This window comes from Pezoporus occidentalis, unplaced genomic scaffold (assembly GCF_034315485.1).
Source record: "Pezoporus occidentalis ecotype Australia unplaced genomic scaffold, CSIRO_AGI_Poc_V1 ctg48, whole genome shotgun sequence".
Classification (NCBI taxonomy): Eukaryota; Metazoa; Chordata; class Aves; order Psittaciformes; family Psittacidae; genus Pezoporus; species Pezoporus occidentalis.
In genome coordinates, this window is record NW_026915813.1 from 6,843,815 (window position 1) to 6,854,543 (window position 10,729).

At 43.0% G+C, this 10,729-nt stretch overlaps 1 protein-coding gene across 4 annotated transcripts in view; it reads right to left on the reverse strand.

Moving 5' to 3' along the window:
* The window catches only part of CCDC149 (coiled-coil domain containing 149), a 52,696-nt gene extending 43,423 nt beyond the window's left edge, over positions 1–9,273 (reverse strand). For 2 of the 4 annotated variants that reach the window (XM_062636501.1, XM_062636500.1), the window contains exon 1: positions 9,103–9,273. In XM_062636501.1, coding sequence (XP_062492485.1) covers positions 9,103–9,174 — 72 coding nt within the window. In that variant the 5' untranslated portion in view covers positions 9,175–9,273. The remainder of the gene's footprint in view (positions 1–9,102) is intronic. The other 2 variants (XM_062636504.1, XM_062636503.1) reach the window with 1 other exon arrangement.
* Positions 9,274–10,729: the final 1,456 nt, after the last annotated feature.

Consider the following 10,729-nt stretch of genomic DNA (forward strand, 5'->3'; position numbering starts at 1 on the left):
GGGCTCATGCACCAAGCAAAGCTGAACTTGCAAATCTTAGCTGTTCTGCAGTAGTCTGACCTGCTTCATTGCCTTTCTGCACTGAGAGAAGGAGAGAGTAACATGTACATCATCCTTTCCTGCAGTGGCTGAATGCTACCTATCAGAAGTTTCAGGCAACTTTTTTTCACTTAACGTGATGTTCAATCAGCAGATTCTTCTTACCCATCACTTGACCCTCATGCTAAAGTATATATTTCTATTTCTGATGTTACTCACATAAAACATGGAGCTAAATACTTTCTGAATGTGCACTGCAAGAGACCAAATATCACAGCAGTCATGAAAACAATTTATAGTTCCATTAAATTCTCTGACAAGAATACTTTGTCATTATAGGCTCTTGCACAAAGCAAGAGAATCAGCACTTCCATAGTGTTCAACTCAGTGCTGTTCTTTGGGACAAAAATTGTTACTCATATGTACTACTTGCTTGGAACTGACTTTGTTAACAGCAATTTCAAGTCAATGAGAAAGGGAAAAGCGAGTTTGGTATATTAGTACAGCCAAGGTTTTCCAAAAATGGTAAATGCTTAGTTGCAAAAAAAGCAGGAAGGGAATGAGAAAAGCCATTCCAAGAAGGATTTGAACTCTCAAAAAGGACACTTCCACCTTGGATTAATTTTATTTCTGGCAATACTGAAGTTGAAAATGCCATAAATTTTCTGGATTATGATGCCTTGGCATCAACAAAGGCAACTGTACCTATGTACTTATGTCCTTACTGATACCTTATACAAATGTCAAGTCCCTTGATAAAGCACTGAATGGTATCAGATGCTAAACTTTAATATTGTCAGAAAGCGATTATAGTGACACAGAACTGTGTCACTATAAACTGCTTCAAATTTGATAAAATAATTCCTTCTCCTACAGTTAAATATTTGCCTCTGACAACTTCTCCTCTTTTTCCAGTTTCATCTCATGTCTTAGTCAATTCTAAATCTTGCCTTCACAAAATTGTTTTTAAATACTAACAATCTGATACAGTAATTGCAAATAAAAAGGAGTAGAAAGAAACCTCATAATCACTTACAAAAACCTACAAACAACAACAGAAAAGAACAGCTCAAACCCCTGAACCAAGTAGCCTGTCCTGTTCCTTTAACCACCAGGAAGAATGAAGCTGGCCCATCCAGCCAACACCTACGTGAAGCAGAACAGACTATACAATGGAGGGGAGCAAAGCTAAACATCTCACCTTTGGACACCCACACCACCAGCTCCGAGCCTTGCCACGAGTGCTGGTATACAAAACAGCGCACAACAGAAATGGAAGCCAACTGGAGCATGTGGATAAGACTATAAAAAATACTATTTGGCAAGCAGGAAATGCAGACCTAGTGCTAAACAAATCTTGCTTCTGCTATGAGTCACAGCCCTCCGCAAAGGACACACTCAAAGCATAAAAGAAGGCTTCACCTTTCACCACAGCACAGGTGAGAGCAAGGGAACTTTTCATTATCTGTTAGGTTGAGGATAATGAACCATAAACAGACAGTTGTGTTCAGGGTCTAAATGAAAAGGAATAATGATCTCCTCCTTGTTTAACATATATTTTAACTTGATCAATTATAAACTGATGATGTGCCATACAGAAGGAACGGGCTTGGCATTTCTCATCAATGTTCTGTTTGGATTTTACTACAAAAATGACCACCTAGAAAACTTTTTGAAGCCGTTTTGCCTTTTGCATATATTGACTTCCCCAAATAAATGGGATAAAAATAGTGGCAATGTAATGTCTCCACAGGCTTGGGGTACAAGAAACAATAAAGCCACAGCATTTCTGTGGAATTTGATTATTCAACAGAACTATGGTTCCACTTCCCATTACCATTTTTGAAGGAAAACCAAATTTTACAAAGACAGGTTTCAAAGAGTTTATTCAATATATATGCTTCTGAATGTTAAATAAATACATAAAAGCATGAATAATGTCCATGAGGTGACCTAACAACTGTTTCACCAGAAATGGATTCTGCTTGAGTCCCACCAACAATTTCTCATATATGGACAAGTAAGTGCAGCAAAATCGGTATGCTGTCAAAATGTACATAGGCCTTTAACAGCCTTTTTGGAGCGATGCACACAATAAGGAAAATTAACTCACACAATCTGACAAAAAATATTCAATAGATGCTTCTGGCAGTCACATAGAAATTTCTTCCTCTGCAACTGAGGGAAAGCCTATGTCTCATGTATTATCTGTCAGCGAGACAAGCAAGTGAATACTGTTATGCACTATAGTTACTTAAGAAAATATTCCTATTGTCTTGTTTCCTTTCAATTGATGTTCCAAAATAATCTTTGAGTTTAAAAAACAAAGTTAACCAAGAACCAGCTGCTATACTTTCAATCTAAAAGCTACAGTGTACAATTTCTCATATCTGTCTAGTGACTTTTATCTACCAACTTGCTGTTATCTGCAATAAAGCAAATTATAATTGCTACAAGGAAGAACATGATAATTAAAGGAATATATGTGACATTCGACATTACTGCCTGAACTTCTTTACAGCCAGATGACTACTTTAGTGAAATTGAGTAAAAAGAGACTGACATTACAGGAGAGTGTAACTGCTCCAAGGTGACCCTCTACATCAAACTCTTACTATTTGTCCATTGCTATTTTCAGTGACAAATCTGCACAGATCTCATTAATGACGCTGTAGACATGGTCTAATAATCTGATGAAGCTGGGACAGTCACAGTTTTAGACTTGGGTTTTTTTTTTAACCAACAAACACACTGAATTTCTATCACAAAATAATTTCTCTTAAATTAGTACAAATTACTGGCCTAATCCTGGGTATTTAATAGCAACTAGAAGGAAAATATCTAATTTTCTGAGGGTAAAAGTAAAAACCATGCTTTGGAACCACTGTATTCTCTCAATACTCCAGGACCTAGTGTCCTCCCAGATGCCAATGGGCTGCCGCATTGTACATAGGCCTGGAAACCTATTATCCACCATGGTCTCACAGAGACCATGAATTCTACTCACCGTCTTTTGAACAAGAGATCCAACTTCTATTGAACTGTCTGAAGTTGTATCAAATTTTTCCTCACTGTACTCTTGGAGGCAACTGTGTTGTGGAAATGACAAACTGAAGAGTCCCAAAATGCATGCAACATTACTCTTCGGGGTGTTTTTCGACTGTGTTTCAGTAATATTGCTCCCCTTGACTTCAGATTAAACTTCAATTTATCTGAAAGAATCAAGCACTCAAACCCAGAGAAACACACAATTACTGGCCTTTTGCCTGCCATCTCATCTCATGTCCTCATCTCTGATAAAGCCTGAGACAATGCAGTGTCCTTGGGTTTATCCCACAATATCAGCTCTGCTTTTCCTGCTGCCCATGGATTGGCTTCACTAGCTACCTCCTGATTCTGAAGCACAAAGCAGGCTGGCATCATTCACTGATGATATAAGTGACATAAGCAGCTCCCCAGAACACCACATTATCTTCACTAGTCATTTAGGAATTACCATCATTTGATTAGTCAAAACAACAATATTTTGCTATATGGCCCAACCCTTTACAGTTTTGTACGCTGTGCACTGGATTACATTATTAATTTATTTGTGTTTGTTCCTCAACACCCTGTGGGTATCTTAGTCCAACATGGAAACATGAGAAGCAAACACTTGTTTTGTGTGAAAGCCCAGCATGCAGGTCTCTGCAGCCCCTCTCCCACAGCTCCTGAGAACTGGAGGGCAGTGCCAGTTCTTTTAGTGTTTCCACTTCCTTTTCCAAAAGACAAAGGTGTTACAATGCAATGCAATCACGTAGGGGCCTTAGAGCATTCAGTCTACTTTGTTCTTCCCTACAGCCACTGACATTTGCCTGCATTTAGAAAAGCTCTGAAATTAGTGGCTCCAAAGCCTGTCAGGTCCCCTCATATAGGTTTGGTGAATTATATTTCATTCTTTGTTTGAAAAGGCAACATGACAGAATGTTAGAGAGATATTACAAACATGAAAATCTCACTATTTGTGTTTCCTCTTCTCTCTTGTCCACATAAAATTGTGCAACCTATAGGAAAGGCATGCTCTGCCAATTACAAGCAGGTTAGGTTTCTCACTCAGAATTCACGTTTGGAACACTCACCTATTCCAACTACAACTACTGCTCAGCAGTTGAGTGTTGGATAAATAATTCCCCAAAATCCTTTCTCCAAGTTTTAAGTTGGCAATTATTAGGCAAGGGAACTCAAGAGCACAGCAGTGCTCATTCCCTCTGCCGTGCTGAAGACCAGACATAGTTAATAATAAAGAAATATCCTCTTGAGAATGACAAATTAAATGGAGACTGAATTTCCTCAAGCTTTTCTTAGGAGGCAGAGTCACGTATGAGTAGCTGTAAATAGCATACAGTAAGTGTTCTAATGTGTGGGAGGTGACAAGGAAAAAGAAGCATTTTGACATTGGATTTAATTCTAGAAGTTGGCAAATCTGAGAGAGAGAAGCTAGCATAACGGACAGAGGACAACCACTCTAGTCTTACGGGTTTCCTAGGAAACCTTTCTTGCTTCCAGTGGAAATCACCGCCAAAAGTGCACGTTCTCCAAGCAGTATTAAATTAGGACTAGTGCCAACTCTCACTGAAGTGAATGGAAGCACACTCACTGACTTCAACAGAAAGACCAAACTTGTAGAAGTGAGCTCTCTAAAGCAACGACAGAGGTAGTCTTGCAGATTATATATACAAGGACATGTAGTGACAGGACAAGGGGGAGTGGTTTTAAGGTAACAGAAGGGAGATTTATATTAGACATTAGGAAAAAATTCTTTACTATGCAGGTAGTGAGACACTAGAACCAGTTGCCCAGAGAAGTTGTGGCTGCCCCACCCCTGGAAGTGCTCAAAGCCAGGCTGGATGGGGCTTTGAGCAACCTGATCTAGAGGAGGGTACTCCTGCCCATGGCAGGAAGATTGGAACTAGATGATCTTTAAGGTCCCTTCCAACCTAAACCATTCTGTGATTATATAGAAGCATTTTTCCCCTACCACACATGATCTCCCAACATTTTTCAACTCAACGCATCGCCCTAAGATCATGCTACCACTTACTCCTTTCTCCAGTACTGATTCTGTCACCATCCTTAGATCATATGATTCCAGGACAGATTACATGGAATTCATGCAAAAACTGAAATCACATTCTTCTCCTCGAACAAAGCTCATATATTGTGCTTTCCACTAGTATTCATAGGATTTAGTTATGTTTCATTTCCCTTACGAAGACAGGAAAACTGAGCACTAAGAAGGTGACTCACATGAGTTTGTAAATCACAGCTTAGCTGTCAGGCTTAGAACTACGGACATTTAAAAGCATTTAAAACCAGTCAAAACTCTGCAACCAAGATTTTGGCAACCAATGTTATTTTCAAGAATTCCATTCTCTTCAGTAAAGAGTACAGTACAAGCACCTTCCTGTGATTGCTTTCTAGCAGTGCAGTCAGCAAATCAACTAGTAACAGTCACACTTTCCTCTTTTCATTCTCTTCCAGGTGGGAGAGGTATTTTGTTTGCATCAAGGGTTTATCTTTTTTTCTTGTTGTTGTTGTAAATAAGAGACATTCAAAGGCCTGTTCAAAGGAATGGGCTGTAATCTGGATCGTATTTTGAGATTTATGATGATCACGCGTTTCTGAAGGAAACAGCCAGTTCACTGCAGTCTAGCCAGCAAGAAAGTTCTTGCTATGGCTCAGTTTTACTTGTGTCAAACAAGCAGTTATTGACCAGGTCTTTATCCTATAGCTTTACACAGGCTTTCAAATATCCTAACCATGAGTCATTACGGGAGGTAAACCTCAGATAAAAACCCAAGCAAAAAATTACATGGTAGTCCAACAGAGTACCTTTTATATATATTCATCCACCACCAGTATCTGAACTCAGCTGAATAATGGGCAAAATTTATGTGGATTCTCACTCCTGAAGTTTGTTCTTTTGCATTCAATGGGAATAATGATTCTTTGATCTCCTTCAATTTTTGCTAAGTAGGCTTTGTCCCAGTATTCCTTCCTACATCATCCTGTTCATTTGGTTTACAGAATGTTCAAGTACACATGCTGCAAAGATTGTTCAGAGTTCTGGGTACACACTAGACCTGAAATGGATGTGGATGTAGAATAAGTGGAAAAATACATAAACATGGAGGCAAAAGAACAAGCAAGAAGTTAGTGATGAGCATAATTAAAGCAGAAAAAGAAATGTGAACTGTTCAGCCTAGAGAAGAGAAGGCTGCATGGAGGCCTCGTAGCAGTCTTCCAGTATCTGAAGGGGGCCTATAAGCATGCTGGGGAGGGCTGCTTCCTTAGGGACAGGACAAGGGGTAACAGGTCAAAACTTAAACAGGGGAAGTTTAGATTGGATATAAGGAGGAAGTTCTTTACTGTAAGGGTGGTGAGGCACTGGAATGGGTTGCCCAGGGAAGTTGTGAATGCTCCATCCCTGATGGTGTTCATGGCCAGGTTGGACAGAGCCCTGGGTAACATGGTTTAGTGTGAGGTGTCCATGCCCATGGCAGGGGGGGTGGAACTGGATGATCTTAAGGTCCTTTCCAACCCTAACTATTCTATGATTCTATGAACAGGCACAGAGTAGAAGGCACTGAAATGGAACAAAGTCAAAAGAAAATTTAAAAAATTAAAAAAAAAAGAGTAAACACAGAAAAAGAATGGTACGTGCCAAAAAAAAACCCCAAGCATTATTTTTATCCAATGAAGAATAAAAAGCCAAACTACAAAAACATAAAGCTGTGTGTACAAGTGTTTGTGTGTGTATATAAGGGCCAAAAATACACCCTACCACTTAACACCTGCAATACCACACTTGAAAAAAATATTACAGTTGCTTCGGCAAATACTTCAATTACTCCTAGATTTCAAACTTGAGGACTGAGCTTGTGGAAATGAAAAAGAACATGACCACAGATCTGATCTCACCACCTTCTGGAGATTCTGAACTGCATTCTATGTTTTAACTGTCCAGCATCAGTAATGTAAGAGTGTTTGTTTAGAGCTACCATGTCTTTTCTTGCCTGTGTTATATTTTGAAAGCACTTTGAAATGTTTACAAAATGCATTTTGAACAAAGCTTTAATTATCTTGGCAGACACTGAAGCTAAGAGACCTGGAGAAGCTCTGTACAACTGAGGATACAGGAAACTGGAAAAACTTATCAGAAGTTACTTCAGAAGTTAGAGCCACTTCCTCACAGACCCATTAGGATGTTGCAGTTAATGGGTAAATCACACAAAGTTAATCACAACAGCCAAGGAAGAGAAAGGCAAAAGAGGAAAGCCTATACCCTTACAGCACATGCTACAGACTTCATGCAGAAAAACGGGCTGTAAGCCTGCTGTGGGAACAGAGAGAAAGGAAGGAAAAATGAAATGCTAATCACCAATTGTTCCTGGGGAAAAAAAGAGGAATTATATGTATGCTTAACTATTTGCAATAATGTAGCTTAGTGCAGTCATTAAACTTCGCAACTATCAAGAAGCCCCTAAACCAGAAATAAGTACTCAATTTCAGGATTAACTTTTTAGGTTAAATCATATCAAAAGTAAAAAAGTTCCAAATTAATTCTAGATTCATTTTTAAAGCCAAGAATAGGGACATTTCCTTTGAACACACCTCATGAATTGTCTCTGGCTCTTACCTTTCCCTGCCATGTGACACCACACCACTCCAAATAAAACTCTGTTTGGTAAATGAGATGTCAGATGCAACACTGCACAATCAGGATACTACAAGTACACTTTTCATTTTACTGTGGACTGGTCAGTGTGTTTGTAAGCACTGTGTGCACAGGTAGGCTCCCATTCTAGCACAGATCTAGGCCTGTACAAATTCCCACTGAATTTGCCTAGACAAGTGACAGGTTCAGGACCCTAAATTCATACTTCTTTTTGACAGGTCTGGACCTTAAGCCATGCTGACATAACTGAGGCAAAGCTCTCCTGAAACCACAGGAATTCATCTGTGAACATCAAACTCTAGGACAGTAGACTCAGTCTGGTTCATTTAGGCTTATGCCATTTGCACAGAAGTTTTGCTAGCTGTAAATAGAAAAATACTATTTTTATACTTATGCAAAATTAACGCAATACAAAATGCAATGTAAAAATCGGCATGGCAACCTACTTCAACCTTTATGGGTTTGCCTATCACAGACTTGATGATACCCCTTTAAACTATACTGACTTCAAGTTGTTAGAGTTAGGTAACTTGTCCTACATGAAAATGTGTACCTGCAGACACTGTTGATCTTTTAATGTGGACACAGTAGATAATATCATTTTCTACTCCTATATTTTGAAAATCCTCCCCTTATTGAAGCTCAGGGCCACTGCTATTACGGATTTTTCTCACATTGTACAAATGACACCATAGGTCTCAAACCCCTTTCATTTCTGATTCAAATGAAGTAAGAAAACAAAGCACATGCCGCAGGAGCGAACTCTTGGGACCAGACCTGTCGCCCTCACTGCCGGCTGCAGCAGGGCCACGCTGCTGCTGGACCCCGCTCCCCGCTGGCACCAGGGCCAGGCAGAGGCCTCTCACCCCATCGCCACAGGCGAGACCCTGGCGACTGCGAGCCAACAGCAGGCTCGGAGCCTAATCGCGATTTCTGGCAGCCACACACTAGTTAATACACACGAGAGGTTCGCAGACACTTGTCCCCCTGTACCTGCCGCCGTCTGGGGTCTGACCCGGCAGCCTGAGGGCGGCTCGTGGCCGGGCAGCGCCGCAAGGCAGACGTGGCGGTACACCTCAGCCCTGCCAGCCTACAGCTCAACGCCACGGCGCCTCCTGCTCCACCTGCCGCCGGCCCAGCCGCGGGGGTCGGGATCCCTGTGGGCTCCAGTCCGGGGACCCCTCCCGATGGCTATGCCCCTCGCCCCACTAGAGTTTCCCCGAGGAGCGGATCAGGAGTAGGGCCCTCCCTCGCGTCTCCCCTGGCGGCCCCGAAAAGGCCGGTGCCCAGGCCGCGCCGCTGGAGGCATGGCACCCCTGCCCGCGGCTGCCGGGACCCCGCCTCACCTCGCTCACCAGCCCCTGCCAGTCGCTCTCGCTGCGGTGGGAGCCCATGGCTCCAGCGGGCCGCGGCGGCATGCGGCGACGAGCGGCTGCGCCCGCCCCGGCCTTCTGCCGAGGAGCCTGCGGGGAAAGGCGGGGCCTGCGGCCGGCTCCTACCGACCGGCCGGGGCCGCCCAGGAGCGTCCCGAGCACGGCTCTGCCGGAGCCGGTTCTGCAGAGGCGCTTCAGCGCCCGGGGCCTGTCGCGGCCCTGCCCGCTGAGCGCTGCCGGCGCCCCGGCCGCCTGCATACGGCCGTGTTCCCTGGCAGAGCAGGGCCGGGCCGGGCCGGGCCGGGCAGTGGTGCCTGGGCAGGTGGGCCGGTGCGCAAGGCACAGCGTAGGTCACAACACGGCAGCGCGGTGCAGCTCCTCGCTGCCAGCGGCACCGGCCTCGGGCTGTGCGTAAGTGTCCGAGATGCATCGCCCAGAGAAGGGACCATCTCTCTCTCTCTGGTGCTTTTCCTAAATAAGAGCAGGGCTCTGCTGCAGTCCCAGGGTCTGAACAGCCAGGCATAGCCATGGACTGCTTCATGATGGGACAGGCATCGGGGCTGTGCTGCAGCAGGGACTTTAATAAACCTCTTGCAAATTGTGTACTCACTCACATTGTCTGCATAAAGTAAGACATATAGCAGGAAGACAAAAAGATAGAAAACCACATTCTCAAAACATGGTGCAGGCACACTGCCCACTTCGGGCCCAGGTCTGTGCTCTTACCTAGTTCATAGAGGTGTAAATAATGTAGGACTTGATCTGGCTTCTTTTTCTCCTCATTAGAGCAGATGCTCCTCCATCAGCACTGAAACCCCAGACACTACCCACACAGGGCTCCACACCCTTCCAGGTACCTCTGCTCCAGCTGTATGTTCCACAGCCCTGCAGCCAGAGCCGCTGCATGGTACAATCCCATGGACCAGGTCTACTTTTAGGCACATCACGTGTGATTTGTTGCACTCCTAAGATGGCAAGTGCTCCTACAACTGAAGTTTTCCAGGCAGAGTCCAAGTGTAATTGCATGGAGTATTTGAGCAGTAACCCACAATTACTCTTTGTTTTTAATAATGCAGCAAACAGCACAAGGCAACAAAATAAAATGTGCACGCCTCATTCCTCACCACAATTTCCCCATGGTTAAGATTTTTTGTGGTTTGGCATCTGGGCACAGTGTCCTTCTGTTCTCTAAAATGGCCGAGGGATCCTCCTTTGACAGCTTTGCACCCCTTTGAGCAGGTGATGCCGTGGCCTCACCACTGACAACATTTCTGTTCCAGGTGCTTAATTAATGGCTTATATGGGAGAAACAGGCCATGTCTAAACCCAGCAGGAGGTCTTTTTGAGTGTAAGGTTATGAAGATTAATAAATGCTTGTGGTTATCTCCATATATATACATAAAAGTCCAGAACAGCTAGCTTTATATGGAATTTCAGTTTGATAAATACAGGGTTCATACATTTTACCTACAAATTATAAATCAAACTTGGACATTTTTTGCAAATTATAGCCCATTTTCTCCTAAATTAGCTGTTCCTCATCTCTAGGCATTCTGTAACTTTAGTGCTCCACAGGGGATGCTTGTCTTTCCTCTTTGTT